Source organism: Bos javanicus, chromosome 19 (assembly GCF_032452875.1).
Source record: "Bos javanicus breed banteng chromosome 19, ARS-OSU_banteng_1.0, whole genome shotgun sequence".
Classification (NCBI taxonomy): Eukaryota; Metazoa; Chordata; class Mammalia; order Artiodactyla; family Bovidae; genus Bos; species Bos javanicus.
Genome location: NC_083886.1, coordinates 41,690,760 through 41,711,162, shown reverse-complemented (window position 1 = coordinate 41,711,162; position 20,403 = coordinate 41,690,760). Strand labels below are relative to the sequence as shown.

The window sequence follows — 20,403 nt, the reverse complement described above, 5'->3', positions numbered from 1 at the left end:
GTCACCATCTGCAGTGGTTTTGGAGCCCCCCAAAATAAAGTCTCTCACTGTTTCCATTGCGTCCCCATCTATTTGCCATAAAGTGATGGGACCAGATGCCATGATCTTAGTTTTCTGAATGTTTAGTTTTAAGCCAACTTTTTCACTCTCCTCTTTCACTTTCATCAAGAGGCTCTTTAGTTCTTCTTCATTTTCTGCCATAAGGGTGGTGTCATCCGCATATCTGAGGTTATTGATATTTCTCCCAGCAATCTTGATTCCAGCTTGTGCTTCCTCCAGCCCAGCGTTTCTCATGGTGTACTCTGCATATAAATTAAATAAGCAGGGTGACAATATACAGCCTTGACATACTCCTTTCCTGATTTAGAACCAGTCTGTTGTTCCATGTCCAGTTTTAACTGTTGCTTCTTGACCTGCATATAGGTTTCTCAGGAGGCAGGTCACATGGTCTGGTATTCCCATCTCTTTAAGAATTTTCCACAGTTTGTTGCGATCCACACAGTCAAAGGCTTTGGTGTAGTCAATAAAGCAGAAGTAGATGTTTTTCTGGACCTCTCTTGATTTTTTGATGATCCAGTGGATGTTGGCTATTTGATCTCTGGTTCCTCTACCTTTTCTAAATCCAGCTTGACCATCTGGAAATTCAAGGTACACGTACTATTGAAGCCTGGCTTGGAGAATTTTGAGCATTACTTTGTTAGCATGTGAGATGAGTGCAATTGTGTAGTAGTTTGAGCATTCTTTGGCATTGCTCTTCTTTGGGATTAGAATAAAAACTGACCTTTTCCAGTCCTGTGGCCACTGGTGAGTTTTCCAAATTTTCCGGCATATTGAATGCAGCACTTTTTTTTTTTTTTGAATGCAGCACTTTCACAGCATCATCTTTTAGGATTTGAAATAGCTCAACTGGAATTCCATCACCTCCACTAGCTTTGTTTGTAGTGATGCTTCCTAAGCCCCACTTGACTTCACATTCCAGGATGTCTGGCTTGACAAGAGTGGTGAGTGATCACACCATCATGATTATCTGGGTTGTGAAGATCTCTTTTGTATAGTTCTGTGTATTCTTGCCACTTCTTCTTAATATCTTCTGTTTCTGTTAGGTCCATACCATTTCTGTCCTTTATTGTGCCCATCTTTGCATAAAGTGTTCCCTTGGTATCTCTAATTTTCTTGAAGAGAACTCTAGTCTTTCCCATTCTATTGTTTTCCTCTATTTCTTTGCATTGATCACTGAGGAAGACTTTCTTATCTCTCCTTGTTATTTTTTGGAACTCTGCATTCAAATGGGTATATCTTTCCTTTTCTCCTTTGCCTTTTGCTCCTCTTCTTTTCACAGCTATTTGTAAGGTCTCCTCAGACAACCATTTTGCCTTTTTGCATTTCTTTTTCTTGGGGATGGCCTTGGTCACTGCCTCCTGTACAATGTCATGAACATTCATCCATAGTTCTTTAGGCACTCTGCCTATCAGATCTAATCCCTTGAATCTATTTCTCACTTCTACTGTATAATTTTAAGGGATTTGATTTAGGTCATACATGAGTGGTCTAGTGGTTTTCCCTACTTTTTTAAATTTAAGTCTGAATTTGGCAATAAGGGGTTCATGATCTGAGCCACAGTCAGCTCCCAGTCTTGTTTTTGCTGACTGTAGTCGTCTAGTGGTTTTCCCTACTTTTTAAAATTTAAGTCTGAATTTGGCAATAAGAAGTTCATGATCTGAGCCACAGTCAACTCCCAGTCTTGTTTTTGCTGACTGTATAGAGCTTCTCCATCTTTGGCTGCAAAGAATATAATCAATCTGATTTCGGTGTTGACCATCCGATGACGTCCATGTGTAGAGTCTTCTCTTGTGTTGTTGGAAGAGGGTGTTTGCTATGACCAGTTTGTTCTCTTGGCAAAACTCTATTAGCCTTTGCCCTGTTTCATTCTGTACTCCAAGGCCAAATTTGCCTGTTACTCCAGGTATTTCTTCACTTCCTACTTTTGCATTCCATTCCCCTATAATGGAAAGGACATCTTTTTGGGTGTTAGTTCTAGAAGGTCTTGTAGGTCTTCGTAGAACTGTTCAACTTCAGCTTCTCAGCATTACTGGTCAGGGCATAGACTTGGATTACTGTGATATTGAATGGTTTGCCTTGGAAATGAACAGAGATCATTCTGTCATTTTTGAGATTGCATCCAAGTACTGCATTTCATCTCGGACTTTTTTTCGGGGAGAGTGTATTTGGGTGTAATTACTTCAATGTAATAAAATTTAGGAGTCTGGTCTCTATGAGACCCAGGGATAGCATATTTAGGGGGCGGGGTGGTAAAAAAAAATCAGCTTCAATGTGGCATGCTGGAAGCTCTGCTCTGGGCTGTGGTGTATTGTGAGGCTGGAGGAAACAGAGAGGCTTCAGGGGTCCTTTGGGGAGATGATATGCATCCAGACAGACACTGTAGTGAAATGGGGAACAGAATACTAGTGCACTTAAGGAGCACCTAAGAGTCCTCCAGGGAAAAGAAACTGGATCTGAAACCCCATCCACTCTTTCAAAGGACTCCTCCGGTGATTCTGCAGGAGTATACAGATTCCAATTTCCTAAGACACAAAAAGCAAAAAACTCCTTTCCTATCTTGGAACTTTTATCTCTTCTGTAAATGGAAGCTTTGCGTTTAGACCAGGTCAGACCCTGCAAGGCAACCTAGCCCTGCTGTAAGGTCCTAGAGGGCAGAGAATGTTTTGACCATATTCTCCTTTATATTTTTACAAAGAGAGGATATTCTTTGTATCCCTCCTTTTATACTATTGGAGTGAATAGCTAGCTCCTTGTACTAAGTAGTGATTTCCTAAATGGAAAATTGTGTTCTCCAGTTTTAGTGAAAAATGATCAATTCTTCCCGAACTGCTCTAGGGCTGGGAGATTGGATAACAGGACTTTTGAATCATCATTGGAGTAAACCCATTAAAATGTGTTCTTCTTCTTTTTTTTTTTTTTTAATATCTATTTATTTGGCCATGCTGGGTCTTAGTTGAAGCATGCTGGATCTAGTTCCCTGACCAGGGCTGAAACCGGGGCCCCCAGCATTGGGAGCTTGGAGTGCTAGCCATTGGACCACCAGGGAAGTCCCTAAAGCGTGTTCTTTATAACACCATATCTGTAACTGTAGGTAGATGAGAATGGCAAAGGAAGAATACAGATGGGCTTTGCTGTTCGTCTTTATGAGGTTACCTTTCTGGATAGTTAGAGTGTTAGCTCACTTCATTATTAAGTTTACATCACAAGGGAAAAACAATCAAGTCAGCAGATAACTGCCTAGTATGTCCTTGAGCAAGGCCTTGGAGACGCCCCAGCATGGGGGAGGATGGCTTAACACAAACTTTTTGGCAGTTGGTCTTGAATTCTTGGTGAGTGAGGGAACCAGCCTGGAGAAGGGTGGCTAAGAAAGAGAAGAGTCTGACTCCTGGGGCCAAAAACCTTGGAGAAATTATTCCACCCATAAAACTATGTTAAAAGAGATCAGTGAAAGATGTTAAAACCCAGCTTTAGGCAGAGGAGGCTGGTATAAACCTAGCAGTTTTACGAGACTGAATGTGTATGTTAACCCGTCCACATGCCAGTTCTACCCACCTCACTTCCTCCTGCAACCACCCTAATTGAGGGCAGAAGAAGGAAAGGTGGAATGAGAAGATAATATTATATTTTCTTTTTTAAAATTTTGGATCAGTCTTATTCTTGTGTATGCTCCATCCTGTCTGACTCTTTGCGGCCCCATGGACTGTACCCCACCAGGCTCCTCTGCCTGTGGTATTTTCCAGGCAAGACTACTGGGGTGGAGTGCTATTTCCTACTCCAGGGGATCTTCCTGACCCAGGGATGAAACCCAAGTCTCTTGCATCTCCTGCATTAGCAGGTGGATTCTTTACCACTAGTACCATCTGGGAAGCCACCCAGTATTCTTGGGGTACCATTTATTTTTGACTTATCTGAATAAAAAAATATATAAATATTTATATATATAAATATAAATATATATATATATATATATTTTTTTTTTTTGGCTGCATGGATTGTGGTATCTTAGTTCCCAGACTGAGGATAAACCCTGGCCCCCTGGCATTGGAAACTTAAGAGTCCTAACAACTGGAGAGCCAGGGAATTCCCCTGCATTTTCTATTCAATAAACTTGGAAGTTGTCTTACTCTTGTGTTTGTACCACATATTAGGTATTCACCTTTTCCAGTCCCTCAACCCAAGTCCAGAGAACCTCAAATCTCCTCTTGGAAGACAAATTGCTTTGATGATCTTCTAATTCTAGAGTCTAGAGTCCAAATTCTACACCTTCATAGTTCTCTGAGCATTTTCTAGCTGGTCTGAGGACATCATAATAGTATTCATGTACATATAATCTGTATAGAGTATGATAATGTCTTTGTTTTTTTCTGGCACAAATTAAGAATTTCCTTAGGATAGATTCTTTAAGGAAAAACACCAAAAGACGTTTCACTCAAAGTGAAATAATGTTTTTTTCATCAATTCTAGTAAAGTTTGATTTGGGGAATCATAAGTGGGAGGGGTTGGGATAGGAAATTAATTAATTAATTTGGGATTTGCTGAAATGGTTCATAGTTTTTCAACTTTGAGTGTTTACACTATTAGAGAATTTAAGCATCTGTGGATGGGCTGTGGAGCAATAGGGATGGGGGATGTACAGAGTTGGACAAGTGGGAATTGAGTGATCAGCTACAGTTTCCGTTATCCTTAGCCTGGTGGTTCTGAAATGCCCTTGGGTGTTCGCACAGGGTGCAGTGAGGTAGGGAAGGCATTAAGGAAGCAGGAGTTGAATGGAAAAGGCAAGTTAGGAGGCCTTGGTCAGTAGCTGCAGGAGGGAGAGGCCAGCGTACAGGGCGCAGAGGCGGGGGAGGGTGTCTGGGTCCCACGTGTACTGGGGGCCGGATCTCTGCACTTCCAGGCCACTCAGCCCCACTAGGGCCTCTGTGAGGGTCAGTTCCTCTTCCCCAAGGGAGGAAAGCAGCTCAGGTCGCAGGGGGAATACACCCTCTTTATCCTGGAGGAAATTCTGTTCCATTGTGCTCTCCACCTGGAAGGAAGCAAAGTAGTATGAAAAGAAAGAACTGGAAACCTCTATTCCTTTCTCCCATCTCAAAAAATCCACAAAGAGGGCTAACTTTCTCTCACTATAACCCCTTAGGTTACATTACATGACAACTCTGCCTGGGCTTTTTAACAGCCTTGTAGGATGGGCAGCACATTTATTTTTAGGCCCCTTTTACAGAGGAGTGAATTGAGACTCAGAGACATTAAGATTGACTCACATCAGTTGGCTAGGAATAAACCAAACTAGAGTTTTCTGTCTCTTCTCCCAGGACCAGACTGAAAAACACAGACAGTTGCCCAGAAATGCACTCCCCTACCTCTAGTTGCCAAATAGCAAATAGGAAGAAACATGGAGAGAAATGAGAAGTAGGCGTGATCTCCTAGGATAAGACGGAGGCCCTGTAGGAGGGTTCTGTCATTAGGTTAGATTGTATCTTTCCACTAGTTATAGCTGACTCCCTTCCAAAGTCTCCCTAACAGCTGCCATTTTTTTCTTACCAGCTTTAGCTGCACTGGTAGGATCTTTTTCTCCATGGATTTTACCAGCAGCTTCTGTTGGGCTTCACTTAGCTCTGGAGAAAAAAAGCAGAGGAAGAGATGTGTGTTGGTACAAAGGGAACTACAAGTTCCAATGGGTGTACTTCCAGAATTTCAGCACTCACTGATTTATATGTTCACCCACGGTGGAATGCCTGTTCTGGGCCAGGCACCTTTGCTGGCCCAGAAAAAATCATGCTCACTCAAGGAACTTCTCCGCATTCTAGCAGAGAAGACAAAATAACGTGCAATTACAATGTAGGCTGTAACAGGAGCCATAGCTGAGGATCTACTTTGGTCTTGGTATTTGAGGGCAGGCATCTTCTTTTTTAAAAATTAATTAATTAATCTGTCTGTGCTGGATCTTAGTTGAGGCATGTGGAATCTAGTTCTCTGACCAGGGATCAAACCTGGACCTCCTGAATTGGGAGCATGGGGTCTTAGCCACCATCAGGGAAGCTCCTAGGGCAGCCTTCTTGAAGCAACAAACATCTCAGCTTACATGTGAAGGATCAGAGTGTTTTTAAAGTGGGACACTATTTCTTGCAGAGGGAAAAAGAATTCAGGGGTGGGTAAGATCAGAAGATGTTATCCTCAGATTAAAGCTATCAGATATTGAAATTAAAGTGATGAGCTTAGCGATATGCAAAAGTTTTAAATATATGGCTGATAAAACTAGGATTATTTCCCAACCTCTGTTAGCAAGACTAGGGTATGGTGACCACGTGAATCCTAAGGAATGAAACCAGTTTTTTTAGAATGTAGATATAAACTACTTAACTGCAGTACAATTTGCCTGGCATTTATTTACTCATTCATTCATTCAAGAATTCATTTAGTGACTCATTCCTACTACTGAATAGGTGTATAAATGAAGACCTCACTCCCCACTTACCTGCTAGGGCTCCAAGGAAATAGAGGATGGCGTCCATAGCCCCCTTTGATAGCAGGACATTCTTTGGGAGTGCCTCCAGGGTCTCTTCATGTCCTTTGCCTAGGGCTTCTTCAAGCTGTGGGGAAAGCTGGGTGACTATTTAGGAGAACATGGGTAGAGCTCCCAGTGCCTGGCGTATGACAGTCCCTTGAGGTGTGTTAACTCTCTCCATTTCCTTATTTCTTTTTCAAGATATCAAGTCCTGAAAAGTATTAGACTCTTGGGTTCCTTGGTCCCTGAGTCTTGGACTCTGGAAAGGAAAGGTCAAGCCCCCTTCCAAAAGAAGGTTCTGCTGGCCTGCTGCCCACCCTCTGTCGATCAGGGGGAAGCCTGGAAATCTGCACTGTTTGCCCATCTCCAAAGGGACACAGGGCGCAGTGGCGACCCTGGCAGCCTGGGAGGGGGGCACTTGACCAGCCTTGGAGAAGGCTTCCACTGCCGGCCCCTCTGGCCACTGGCCATCTTCTGCCAGGTCTGTGGGATCCCCCACCAGCTCCCCCACCTCCATGTTCCCCTGCATCTCCTGCCATTCCCTTGGGTTCTCACCGTCAGCTCCAGGTCTTGTAGCTCCTTTTTCTTCCCTAGGAGTTTGCTGAGGGAGCTGAGCAGGGAGCTCTTCCCTTCCGGGCTCAGTTTCTCCACTTCCTGGGTCTCCCTTTGAACCTCTTCTTTTAGGGTCCTGAAGTCCTCGTGTACCGCCCCTGTGGCAACAGCAGATGTGGCATCCTCTTCAGCAGTTCAGTATGTGCGCTCCTGGCAGATCTCCTTCACTCAGCCCTGCTTAGGCCCCTAGGCTCTGCTGCCCCTGAGCTCTGCTCGCAGCTAGAGCCTGGCTTCTTTTTTTGCTTGACCACGGTACGCAGTTATAAAGTTATTCCCCAGACTTGACTTAAGGTGTTGAGTGGGGAGATGGGGAATCGAGGGGTGGGCCAGGACCCACAGTATCATCTAAACCAGGCGTTCATTCCCCCTGAGATTCTAGGCTCCATCCCAGATCAGTAGACAACTGACTTCCCTTTCTCTAGGACCACCCGCTAAGAGTTGAGAAGGAAGGTCTATTTTCCCTTCTTAAGAGTCAGTTGACAAAGTGATTTTGGTGACTGGGTGAAGACCGGGAGGGGACTGCTCAGAAGTGTGTGCGTGCTTCATGCCAAGTCACTTCAGCCATGTCCAACTCTTTGTGACCCTATGGACTGTAGCCCGCCAGGCTCCTCTGTCCATGGATTCTCCAGGCAAGAATACCGGAGTGGGTTACCATGCCCTCCTCCAGGGGATCTTCCCAACCCAGGGATTGGACTTGCGTGTCTTATGTGTCCTACACTGGCAAGCAGATTCTTTAGCACTAGCAGCACCTGGGAAGCCCCAAGAGTAGTGGGTCTAAATCCAGGAACATGGGTCAGCTAGGGATAGCTCCAACCTTGGCCTGCCCCTCTAGGGGCCTGGCATCCTAGGAACATCCAGCCTGCTTTGGAAAGAGTGGGCTTCCTGGAAGTGGCTCCAAGCCCCACCACCAGGGACTCAGCACTTGTCTTCCTCTCCCTTCACCCCAAGGTTACTTCCACTGCCTTCCTGCCAACATGTAGGGAGAAACACAAATTTCCTTACCAACATCAGATGCCTGGATAACTGAAGGAAAAAAAAATTCCAATTAGAAGGCAATCCTCCCAAACAGTAGGCATACCCAGGGAGTGGGACATGAATGGAGGTTAGGAAATACATCCTGTCTCCTGGAATGTCCCAGCTGACTTAAAGATACTCTTGTTCCATTTGTGGGAGGCAGAAATGGGGCAGCAGAGAAGCTAAGGGATTATGAAAAGGGGCACTTGGATTGAGTTGGCATCACTGTGACTCAGTGGCTCCTGCCCCAGGCTCTGGGCAGCAGAGACGCAGATGCGCATGTGACAGGTCATTATTACTAAGGCCTTGAGGACAGAGGTCAGAGGCATCTGACCACCTGGGAGTCTTGTCCAAAGACTTTCCCCCTTCCACTGCTTTTTCCTAAGCTATTGGAATTCCTGCCATGTTTCAGAGACAATAGTCTTTCTGAGATCTGCTCTGCCATATTCCTTTTCAGTCCCAGAGAGAAGGGAAGAAAAACATTAGACTTTTAAAATCCTATCAAGAAAGTTGCAGTGAAATGACAGGAAACACTTACGGGTGAACTTCTCGTCTTCTGGCTTTTTTGAAGACAGAAACAACACACATATGTCAGCATAAAACCTCTTTGTGCCTTTTTATCTAGAGCAGTTGTCAAGGCAGCTTTATCAGTGATCATTATAAAAACAGAGCTCATCCGCCTCTGCAATTTTGGGAACACACACTGTCTCCAGTATTGCTGCTTCTGATGGTGCCTTCCGGTCTCTTTCTGTTTCTCTGTCTCTCTTGGGCACATTTCTATGCCTCTATCTGCCTTTCCTAAAGCTGAAGATGGATATTTTTAGAGCCTTGGGAAACGAAACCAGGGGGCTCCTTGGGGGCTTCTGGTATACCCTATTAGAGGGTGCAGGATGTCAGCAGATAATGTCAGGGGTAGGGATGAACACATGGGGAGCCAGGAAACAATTTTTGCTTACCTCCGGGAGGGAAGGTGTGCATGTTATCATTGTAGATATGTGGGATATCTGTAAGGAACAAGAGCAGGGAGGGCAGAAGGACTTTTAACAGCTGCCCCAACCTTCTTTTTCTGGCCTCAAGCCTATGGACTCTGCTAAAGGCTAAGAACCTGTCTTTGAATACCTCAACATTACCCCTGATCTGTCTCTATGGCTGGAGGTAATCTTTTCTTCCCCTGTAAATCTTTCCCTATGATATCACTATCTTCTACTTTGCATTCTAGTACTGGTATCTGTGTCTGTTTCCTCCATCAGCACCAGACTTCTATTTTTTTGGCCACGTGGCATGCCAGATCCTGGTTCCCTGTCCAGGGATCGAACCCAAGGCCCCTGCAGTGGAGGTACGGAGAGTTAACCGCTGGACCACCAGGAAACTCCTGGCCCCAGAATTCTTGAGAGCAGAGGCTGTGCTTGTTCATCTCTGTACTCCCTTCTCCCTGCTAACAAAGGTGCCTAGCTAGCACTCAGGAGATGCTCAGAATCCAGGGTTCCTCACTCCCAGAGAAGGCCCTACAGTTCTGTCTGTGGAGGTTGGACCACAACACAATATACTCCTTTACTGCTTCCCCAGTGTTGCCACAAGAGGGGAGCAGGATGCCTTAGGAGTGTGTGGGTAACTCTTGTCTGCAGGGGAAAACATGCTCACCCCACTCATCTTTGCCTTTGACCATCAGCTGTCTCACTCGAAATGCCAGGACGCAGCCCTTGGGGATGGTGACAGCCTCCTTGTGGTTTACGGATCCCTAGGAGTAGACAATGAAGATTTGTGAGTCTGCAGAGATCCTACATGTGAGATGTTGGGAGTGAAGGGGTAAAGGGCAAGTGGAAGGCCAGGCCCAAAAGGCTTTGGGGAGATAAGAAGTTAGGAACTCTTCAGTGGTGTCCCTGATCACCTTTCCATCCAGTGTGGAATGAGCTTCAGAGCTCTTCTGCTCATTTCTTCTCATCACCCCTTTAATGACCTCTTTCTGTCTTCCAGGTTCAGACACATGAAGGAACTGGGCAGACCTGTTCATCACCTGCCTGTGCATCCCTGTCCCACTTTAGAGCGTCCATCCAGGCCCTGGTTCCTTCTTCCTCTTGGCCATCTGTCCCATGATCACCTCCTTCGGGAAGCCTTCCATGATTAATCCTTACTCCTGGTTCCAACTCAGCCCTTGAATATTTATACAGTATGTTGTTGTTCAGTTGCTAAATCATGACTGTCTCTTTGTGACCCCATGGACTGCAACATGCCAGGCTCTTCTCTCCTCTACTGTCTCCCAGAATTCGCTCAAATTCATGTCCATTGAGTCAGTGATGCTATCTAACCATCTCATCCTCTACCACCTCCTTCAAAAGCCTTCAATCTTTCCCAGCATCAGAGTCTTTTCCAGTGAGTCAGCTCTTTGTATCAGGTGGCCAAAGTATTGGAGCTTCAGCTTTAGCATCAGTCCTTCCAATGAATACTCAGGGTTGATTTACTTTAGGAGTGACTGGTTTCATCTCCTTGCTTTTTTTTGGATCTATACTTACACAGCATAGATATACGTAAGTAAAGACTACTTATTTACATTGAATTTTCCAAGCCTGTATTCTCTGGCCTTTCACCTCTGTGTCTCCTTCATGAGACTGAGACCTTTCTGGCATCAAGGACGTCTTTCTTAAGACTGGGAGCACTGTAAGGGAAAACTGGTGACTGTGAGTTTGCCCTTCCCTCGTAGCTACCTGTGGCAGCTGGCACAGGAATCTACCCAACTGGGCACCTTAACCATAGAGATGATTGGTTCCTGGCCAACTGGTGTCTGGAAGTTGAAGAGCAAGGGGAGGGAGTGGGTCCTTTTCAGTATCCTGGGGTGGGGGGTACTGATTGGGCAAAGCAATGCAGCCTCTGGGGGTAAACTCAGTGTAAGTGTGTGTGCATGAAGCAAACCTGTAACCCCAACGGGGCAAAGAATGGGAGGGAGAAGCAGCCTTCGGCCCTGCCAGCTCTCTCCAGGGTCACCTCCTGCACGGCCTCCACTACTTCCATCACCACGTACAGGTTCTCTCCTCGCCTTCGCATCTCCTCCAGGAACGGGTGCTCTGCCATCAGCTTCCTGTGACAGGAGAAACGGAAGGGACCTGTCCAGAGCTTTTCCCCATCGGGGCCCTGCCCTTCTCTTTTCCTCTGTCATTCCCAGCAGTGAGGCACGGGGGTGTCGGGAAGCGTGAGGACTCTGGAGCAAGACAGGCTGGAACCCGGCTCTCCCGCCTCCTGGCAGGGCAGCTGCTCTGAGTCCGGGTTGCCTCATCTATAAAACGAGGATGATGACACCTACGTCCGGGGAGAGAGAGGGGGGCGGAGAGAGAGAGAGAGAGAGAGAGAGAGAGAGACTCGGGAATCCTCGGCCACAGCGCCTGGCCAAGAATGGGGTCTCGTGGTTGTTTCTTTCTCCCTTGGATTCCCCTCCTTTTCCTCCCTGTTCTTAGTTGTGTGCATCTCTCCTTGGGGGTCCTTTCTTTCTCTCCACTTTTATTTTTTGGCTTGTGGAATCTTAGCTCCCTGACCAGGGATTGAACCTAGGTTCCCTCCAATGAAAGCTCGGAGTCCTGACCACTGGACCACCAGGGAATTCCCTGCAATATAGAAGTATTAACACGGCCAGGCGGCACATTAGACCTCTCCCAGGTGCACTTTGACAAAATCCTCTCCCTCACCCTGCCAAGTCCATCCACTCTGTTGTCCTCAAGACTTTGCGTCCATTCAGCCCTTTTCTTTCTGTCTGCTCCTCTGTACTGAGTTTATCTCTCTGATGGGCAGTGGAACAGAGTCTGGCCTGGTCTGCCTGCCTTCCCTGTTCTTTATCCTCTGACACACTTCCTCCGTCTGGCCAGATTAATCATGGCACATCAGAGCATCGTCAAGTCTCCCTGTACATGGTACAGCATAGATGTGTCCTTGACCTGGGTCCTCCATGGTCTTGGCTCTCCCGACATTTCTACCTTGTTTTACTCTTATCTGCTTCTGCCAAACTGGCTATTCATGGCCCCTATAGGTTAAAACAATTTTTTTTTATGGATGGATTGCATTTATTTATTTATTTTGGCCACGCTGTGTAGCATGTGGGATCTTAGTTCCCTGACTATGGATGGAACCCCCTGCATTGGAAGCTTGGAGTCTTAACCACTGGACTATCAGGGAAGTCCTGTCGCTACAGGTTTTGAGATTTCTCACCTGTGTGCTTTTGTAATGGCATTCTCCCAGCCCTGCAAGTCCAATTTCTGCTAATCTTTCAAGGCCTTCCCTAGGGCTTCCCTGCTGGCTCAGATGGTAAAGAATCCACCTGCAATGCAGGAGACCCGGGTTCCATCCCTGAGTTGGGAAAATCCCTTGGAGAAGGGAATGGAGAAGGGAATGGCTACCCACTCCAGTATTTTTGCCTGGAGAATTCCATGGAAGAAGAGCCTGGTGTCCGGACACGATTGAGTGACTAACACTTTCACACTTTCAAGGCCTAGGTTGTGGGCTGCCTCCGCCGCGAAGTCTGTTCCCATTTCCCCAGCACACAAAACTCAGGCAAAGCCCTCCTCTGGCACTTACGTTTCTAGCCTTGGATTAGAGTTACTGTTGTACATGTCCCCCCACTCTGAAATCACAAGGCAAAGGTGTTCTCGTGCAGTCCAGCACCTAACAGAGTGCTTTGTACTCAGGCAGGCTGAATTTACTGCATGATTCCCCAAGCACCTCAGCCCTTTCTTCTTGCCTCCCCAGCACTCACCTCCTTTCAACCACCACTTAACTACTTAAAAAGTCAGTTCCCTTGTCAAGTCAAACATCTGAGGAAACCCGCAGACAGGGCAACTGCCACACCCCTTATGCTGCTGGGGCAGTGTTCCTGAGCGCTGCTCCCTTCGTGTTGGGGCTGGGTGGGGGGCTTTGTTTACGCAAGGAGAATGCTGTGCTCAAGTCGCAGTAGGGAGTATTTAAGGTTTCTTCCCTTTTTAGTGTATTTTCATAGAGTCTTATGGTAGGGAAAAAAACCCTAGAGTTCATCGAACACTTATCATTTTTCAGGAGAGAAAGCTGAAGCGAAGTGACTTTTCCAAGGCCACACAATTCATTAGTGTGAAAACACTCATCCTTGGGTGTTCGTGAGAGTGGGGAGGTGGTGGAAGGATGGGGGTGGGGTTGAGGGGAGTGGTTAGGAAATGGCCTGGAAGCACCCACAGGCTGAAGGGTCATCTTCAAGAGCTCCTCTGGGGTGACCATGGATGAAAGTTCAGTGTGAGGGCCCTGCCCTTGGACTCAAGGCCCAGAGCACCCTTCCACCGCACAGCTTTGCCCCGAGTCTCACCGTTCCTGGTGCAAGGTCTCCAGGGCCTTGGGCGCCACACTGAGGGTCTGGACCTCCAGCGTGCTGTTCCGGGACAGGCCGGCCGTCCCCTTCACCTTGACCGTCTTTGGCACGTCCACCTCTCCCTCCACTCGGGCGTCCAGCATATTCTTAAAGCCAAAGTTCCCCGAATCTGTTGGGTCTGCAGAAGGGAGAAGATGAAGGGGGCTGGGCTGAGAGGCGCTTCCTCCTCCCTGCCTCCTTCGAGAACTTTCTGGCTAGAGGATTCCCACCCCTGTCCCCTGGGCAGAGACAGCTTCAGGTCCTCCTGGTTGGCCGGCTCCAGCCCCTCCCTTGGTCCCCAAGTCCGTGGCCAAGGCTGACCTGAAGGAGAGCTGCCAGGTTCGAGAATGTCCAGGAAGGTGTAGTCGGTGCGGACATACCGGGCACCCCAGAAGAGGGTGCTCTTCCGCTTCCTTAGGACCAGGCAGAAGGGATGGAAGCGCTTGAAGTCTATGAGGCTGTCCAGGGGTGTCAGGTCCCCTCGAGGGTTTAGTTGTCTGGTCAGGGCCCGGGTGACATTTTCAAACATGGTCATTGTCTCTGTACGGGGAGGGAAAGTGACAAGTTGGAAGGAAGGGTGACATCTTCCACCAAGACAGGTCCATGGGCTCTGGAGTAGGGTATACCCTTAAAGACGCCTGAATCCTCAGGATGTCAGAGCTGAAAGGGACCAGAGGAGTCTTTGTTTTATGGTGAGGAAATGAGGTCCTGAGAGCTGAAACAACTTGCTTGGCTGCAAGGCTGGCTAGCGGAGGCAGCCCTCCCCTCTCATTGTGAAGGGCTCTTTGCTCAGTCCCTGCTCACTGTCTTCATGGACCTGGAGCCTGACTGGCACATCTCATTAATGTGGAAGTAAAGCTCCTTTCACTCAGCCACGCCCACCTTGTCTCCCCACCAGTGAACCATGAAAACCACCACCTGGGGAACCTGGGGGAGGGACGCAGCCACCACTGGTAGGAGGACCCAGGGGACAATGCTGCTCACCCCGTTGCTCTTTCTTTGGGTGGGTGTCACTTCCCTGTATCTTAATGTCGCCCCGCTCCTGGCTCACAGCTGTGGGTAGACCCATTTCCCTCCTGGCACCACTCAACAGATCCAGACATCTTGCTGCTCTTTGCTTTTGTCCCATCTACTTGTAATACCTCCTCTTCCATCTGGAATCCCTGTTCGTCCTTTAAGACTCACTTTGGGTTACTTTGGGTCACTTCTCTGTGACCCCTTCCTTCCCTGCTTCCAGCAGCCAGTGACTCTGTCCCATGTCCCCAAAGCACTGTGTACATGCACTTCTGAAACACCTGCCACCTCATGTGGCTGTGATCTGTTTACTTGACTCTCACCTATTTGACTGTGACCTCCCCGAGGCCAGGAAGTGGGTCTTAGTCATCTCTGTGGCTTCAGCTCCAAGCACAGTGCCCAGTGCTGACACGGAGCTTGACAAATGTGTGTGGAAAGAATGAATGAAGAAATGCAGCCCTGTGGCTCAGATGGTAAAGAATCTGCCTGCAATGCAGGAGACATGGGTTTGATCCCTGGGTCGGGAAGATCCTCTGGAGGAGGGCCTGGCAACCCACTGCAGGATTCTTGCTGGGAAAATCCCGTGGACAGAGGAGCCTGGTGGGCTACAGTCCAAAGAGTTGCGGAGTCAGACATGACTGAAGCAACTAATGCTGGGAGACATAAGCTAGGATCAGAGGGCCCTGGAGAGTGCGGGGCCTGCATTAGGTTCATGGCCTCCAGAGGTTCATGGCCTCTGGTCTCTGCCTTTGAGGTTTAAGTCCGGGTGTTTTAGCTGGTCAGCCAGCTGGCCCAGCTGAATTATCCCCAGGGGTGGAAGAGGACATACCAGCTGGCTGGAAACCACCTCATACCCGCTGTGGGCACCTCACAGAGTTAGGGAGGCCAGGGGCACACTCACAGGTACACAAGCCCATTCTGCCAACCATACAACCATACTCCAACGCACTTTTTTAATTCCTCATTCCTTGGAAGGCTTAGGTGGGACAGGCAACCTGGCCAGCCAGGAAAGTCTTGGGTGACTGCTGTCTCCTCCTCACCAGAGAAGTGCTCACGGGGCCACCTCTCCCTTCCTTCCCCAAGGCCAGTCAAGATTCCTACCCCACGGGCTTCCCTGGTGGTCCAGTGGCTAAGACTCCATGCTCCCAATGCAGGGGGCCCCATGTTCGACCCCTGGTCAGGGAACTAGATCCCACATGCTGCAACTAAAAGATGTAGCAAGCCCCAGTGCAGCCAAATAAATAAATAAATACTAAAAAAAAACACAAAAAACATTTCTACCCCAGTGGGCCCTATGGGACTCCTAAGCCCTTCCTGTCCCACCCCTAGAACCACCCCCTGCCCCCTACCCCTGGTGTCATCAAGTTCTTACCAGGGAGCAGTGCTGGGTCCTGTCTGGCAGCTGGGTCTTGGGTAAAGGTCAGGAGCCCTCTGGGTCTGTGGGCTGAGAGAATGACAGTCCCTCACCAGGTCAGGCTGTGGCTTTATGCCTCTGTGGAGGCAAGGATGTAGGCTTCCAGGGACCCCGCCTGCCCCAGTGACCCCACCCTGCAGCTGCTCCACTTCCAGGAGAACAGCATCAACCTGTTCCACGTGCACCCTGCCCTGGGCCCTGGCCTCCTGAGGGCTGAGGGGGTGGGTGAGGTGCTGCCAGGCAGGTGCCGGCGTGGGTGGGGGAGAGGTGGCGACTGAAGTTTGGCTTGACAGGCTGAGAAGAGAGGAAGGAAGGCACCTTGGAGAGGGCTGCAGAGAGAGGCAGTGGGGACAGGCAGGGGGGTGTGTGTGTGTGTGTGTGTTTGTGTTCACATGCATGTGTGTGATGTGGGACAGGCATGTCTATTTTATCATCATGGTCATCAGGAAGCATCTAGGATTCATGATGAGGCCTTGTGGGTGTGATGAGGGGATAAGAAATCCTGTGTGTCTTCAGATTCCAACAACAAGCAGAGCAGCTAGAAAAACTGTCCTCTGCCTTGTTTGTCACACAGGGACCTAACTATGGCACTGCTAGAAGCTTATGTCTGTGTAGGGGGAGACGGAGATACACCAAATGTTCCTCTGCGTTGCTTCCTGCTCAGCATCTCTGTACCTCACGTGGTATTGTACATACACATATGCAGAGGCAGAGGCCCAGTGGAGTTAACGGAAGAGCCCACAGTGTGTATTTGCCATGGGAATTCAGACTCCTCACCATTGGTGACTCAGGTCTTGCTCTCATCTTCTTTTAAGTGGAGTGTAGTTTTTGAAAATGTTATTGTGTAGTTGATTGACAATGCTGTGCTGGTTTCAGGTATACAGCAAAGTGACTCAGTTATACATATATGCACATATTCTTTTTCGTATTCTTTCCCATTATAGTGTACTGTAGGATCCTGAATATAGCTCCCTGTGCTGTACAGTAGGACCTTGTTTGTCTGTTTTATATGTAGTAGTTTGCATCTGCTAACCCCAAACTCCCAATTTATCCCTCCCCATCAAAGTCTTGCTCTTATCTTAAATCTCTGCCTGGAAGGAATTGTGAAGGAGACTTTACACACATGACAGGTCCCTAGATGACAAATCAAGACACTCACAAGCAAAGCTCCTATGTTGTTGGGATCTGTGACTGTCCATCCGCACGTAAATCTGAACACCACTGAGCCTTCATGCTCTCACCTCTTGGCTCTCCTCAATATCACCCACCAAAACTGAAATGTGACCTTGAAGGCCATGAAGAGTAAGTTAGGTCTTTACTGGAGGTTTCCTTGAGGGCTTGGTGGTGAATGGGAGAGATGAGATCACATCACCCTCAGCCAAGGTTTTAAAAACTTAACTACTTCACCTTTATCCCGAGAGTCTCAGTTAGTATGTCAGCTGCTCCCAAATCTCTCTCCTCTGGGTCCTGAAACAAGACAAGACCTTGCCGTTGCTGGGCCTCTGGTTCCTGCCTCCTATCTTTCTTTTTTAAATTGATTTTTGTGTATTGACTTAGTATGAATACAACTTCGTTTTTTTTTTTTTTATTATTTAAAAATTTTGGGCTGTACGGGGTCTTTGCTGCTGCATGCAGGCTTTCTCAAGTTGTGATGCATGGGCCTCTCATGGCGGTGGTTTCTCTTGTTGCAGTGCGCCAGCTCTCGGGGATGTGGGGCTCAGGAGTTGCTGCGCACAGGCTTAGTTGCCCCCCAACATGAGGGGTCTTTCTGGCCCAGGGATCTAACCTGTGTCCCCTGTTTTTGCAGGTGGATTCTTAACCACTGGACCACAAAGGAAGCTCCCAACCTTGTTTTTAAAAAACTTTTTGGCTGCAACCTACAGCACGTGGGAATCTTAGTTCCCTGACCAGGGATCCAACCCACACTCCCTGTGTTGGAGGGTGTGTCTTAACCACTGGACCATCAGGGATGTCCCCTGCCTCTGTCTTTTGGTTCACCTCTTTTTCTACCTACCCACTCTCATTTTGTGTAGCTATCTAATACCTCCTCCTTCAACAGCTCTAACCATCACCTTAAGCAAACATCCCTTTCCTTAGGAGAAGAAAAGGTGGGAGCTGGAGTGTGTGGGAGGGCTGTCATTAGTCATGCAGTTCCCATCATGAGTGCATGTGTATGCAGAAATGTGTGTCTGTGTAATATCCTCTCCACGTTTCGTTTCCTGGTTCTTCCTGGATTTTCATCTTTTCCTCTCTATAGCTCTTATTCAGCACATGGATGTGATTCTATAGCAACCAGCATGTGGTCCTGGGCTGTGCAGTCTCCCATCCCTTAATAAGTTTCAGAGTAGGTGGCCCCCCTCTCCACCTTCTCAGCCCACCACTGTCTTGGCCAGACTTTGGGGAGTTTCTTCCTGGTGTCTATCTTCCTCCCACTGACTGCAAGTCAAGGTTTCCAGTTCAGCTCGTTCTCCAGAGATTTGGAGAATAGTGGTTTCAAGAAGTCATGCCTGGGGACTTCCGTGGAGATCCAATGGTCAAGAATCTCACACGTCTACTGCAGGGGGCACAGGTTCAATTCCTGGTTGGGGAACTAAGATCCCACATGCTGTGCAGTGTGGCCAAAAAAAAAAAAGTCACACCTGTATCTGCTCTTCCTGAGGACCCCCAAAATCCATCTAGCCAGCTTTCTCTCCTCGGGCCTAGCAGTATTGCTCCTTTGTTTCTCATGCCATCCTTCTTTCATTCTGAACTCTACCAGGCTTGCTCCCACCGACCTCCATCCTATCGCTCCATTCCCCACACTGCCTGATGGTGTTGCAAGCAGGAGTCTTTGAGGGTTCAAGGCACAGAGAAGAAATAAGGGTTTGTGAGGCTAACCAGTTGAATGTCTTGTGCTTTTGGCATAAAAATATCTCTGTCAGCTCGTCCCTCTGCTGCTCCTTCCATCCACCCAAGATATCCGGTCTTTCTGTCAACCTCCCCCTCTACCCCGCCCCCATCACTACCAATTCCTCAAGAAAACCTCTGGTAAAAGCATTAGGAAGAGACCATAGCATTCCTCTGGGGCTTCTCAGGTGGCGCAGTGGTAAGGAATCAGCCTGCCAATGCAGGAGATGTGACGCAAGAGACCTGGGTTCCATTCCTGGGTCAGGAAGATCTCCTGCAGAAGGAAATGGCAATCTACTCCAGTATTCTTGCCTGGAAAATTCCATGGACAGAGAAGCCTGGTGGAGCATGAGCTGCAAAAAGTACAACACACACACACACACACACGGAATCCCTTTAGGGTTCAGAGACTTCTTTTCCTTAGAGTCCTTGTTTATGTTCAGGGGAATCTGGGACACAATTGTACTGGAGGAAACTTAAACTGTACTAATGTGTAAGAACGCTTTAGGTCAATTAATAGAGATTTGTTGAAACAGGAGCCAGGGTGGGGCAGCTGTGCTGATGCAAGAAACAGGCTTTGCTCTCCCTCTGGTGGTAAATTAGGGAAGGTAATGGGTGATAATCACCCCTGAGCTTTGCGCCAAGCTTGTGATTTGTGTGTCGCTGCTAGGAGATGGGGGATCAGCCAAGGGGATCAGGAAAGGGAATCCACTTAGGGGAGGAAGCCCCAGCCACCTATTCTCTGAAAACCCGAGCCACAGAGTGCACGGCAAACCCTGCAGACAGATACAGACATTGGCACAGGGCATTACTTCCTTATCCACTTTCTTCATTTATGCAATGTGTGTAGGTGACCAGATGACTTCCCAGGTGGCACTAGTGGTAAAGAATACATCTGCCAATGCAGGAGATAGGAGACACAAGTTCCTGGGAAGATCCCCTGGAGGAAGAAATGGCAACCCATTACAGTATTCTTGCGTGGAGAATTCCATGGACAGAGGAGCCTGGGGGGCTACAGTCCATAGGGTTGCAAAGAGTTGGACATAACTGAAGCCACTTAGCACACGTATGTAGGCCAGATCCCGTGGATTGTGTAGCTTGCCAGGATCCTCTGTCCTCCATTATTCCCAGAGTCTGCTCAAATTCATATCCATTAAGTCTGTGATGCTATCTAACCATCTTATCCTCTGCTACCCCCTTCTCCAAATTGAAGGCAAAAGGAGGAGGATTTGGGAAGGTTGGAGCATTTAGGGGAAGTGACCCCCTGCCCAGACATGCTTCTAGACCTTTGCTGAGTAAAAGGAGGTGGACTAGCTAGGGATGAAGACAGGCCAGAGTGATGGAGGAGCAGAAAAAATGTGCCCCTAAGGCATCGTGTTTTATATTTCTCCTGGGAGGTTGGAAGTTTCGGGGTGCAGATTTCAGATTGTGAGATGAATGAAATAAAACCCCAGACTCTTTTATTATCCCTTAAAAACCTTTAAGTTTTCTTCCCAAATTCCCAAATCAGCTTTGGAGCCCAAAACATCTCCCAAATTCTGGCTGAGC

General features: G+C 48.0%; 1 protein-coding gene across 2 annotated transcripts; it reads right to left on the bottom strand.

Moving 5' to 3' along the window:
* Window positions 1-4,489: 4,489 nt before the first annotated feature.
* On the bottom strand, window positions 4,490-16,483 carry GSDMA (gasdermin A). 2 transcript variants are annotated; one of them, XM_061391680.1, is made up of 12 exons: window positions 15,928-16,479; window positions 13,863-14,081; window positions 13,500-13,680; window positions 11,096-11,261; window positions 9,830-9,926; window positions 9,145-9,192; window positions 8,727-8,753; window positions 8,177-8,197; window positions 7,118-7,272; window positions 6,533-6,647; window positions 5,599-5,672; window positions 4,490-5,083 (listed from the first exon to the last, which is right to left on the bottom strand). In XM_061391680.1, the coding sequence occupies exons 2-12, from the start codon at window positions 14,074-14,076 to the stop codon at window positions 4,841-4,843; spliced, it is 1,341 nt and encodes a 446-aa protein (XP_061247664.1). In that variant the 5' UTR covers window positions 14,077-14,081; window positions 15,928-16,479; the 3' UTR covers window positions 4,490-4,840. The 2 variants fall into 2 exon arrangements, with proteins under 2 accessions (XP_061247664.1, XP_061247665.1); XM_061391681.1 differs by lacking the exon at window positions 8,177-8,197 and having other exon boundaries at window positions 15,928-16,483.
* Between the last annotated feature and the right edge of the window lie 3,920 nt (window positions 16,484-20,403).

What these genes read in the sequence shown, in the direction of transcription:
- GSDMA (XM_061391680.1), bottom strand. Translation starts at nt 14,076, where the DNA reads ATGACCATGTTTGAAAATGTCACCCGGGCCCTGACCAGACAACTAAAC. An exon ending in GAGACCTTGCACCAGGAACG is followed by an intron (nt 11,262 to 13,499) that starts GTGAGACTCGGG and finishes CTCCTGTCACAG; the next exon opens with GAAGCTGATGGCAGAGCACC. An exon ending in TACCAGTGCAGCTAAAGCTG is followed by an intron (nt 5,084 to 5,598) that starts GTAAGAAAAAAA and finishes GCTTCCTTCCAG; the next exon opens with GTGGAGAGCACAATGGAACA.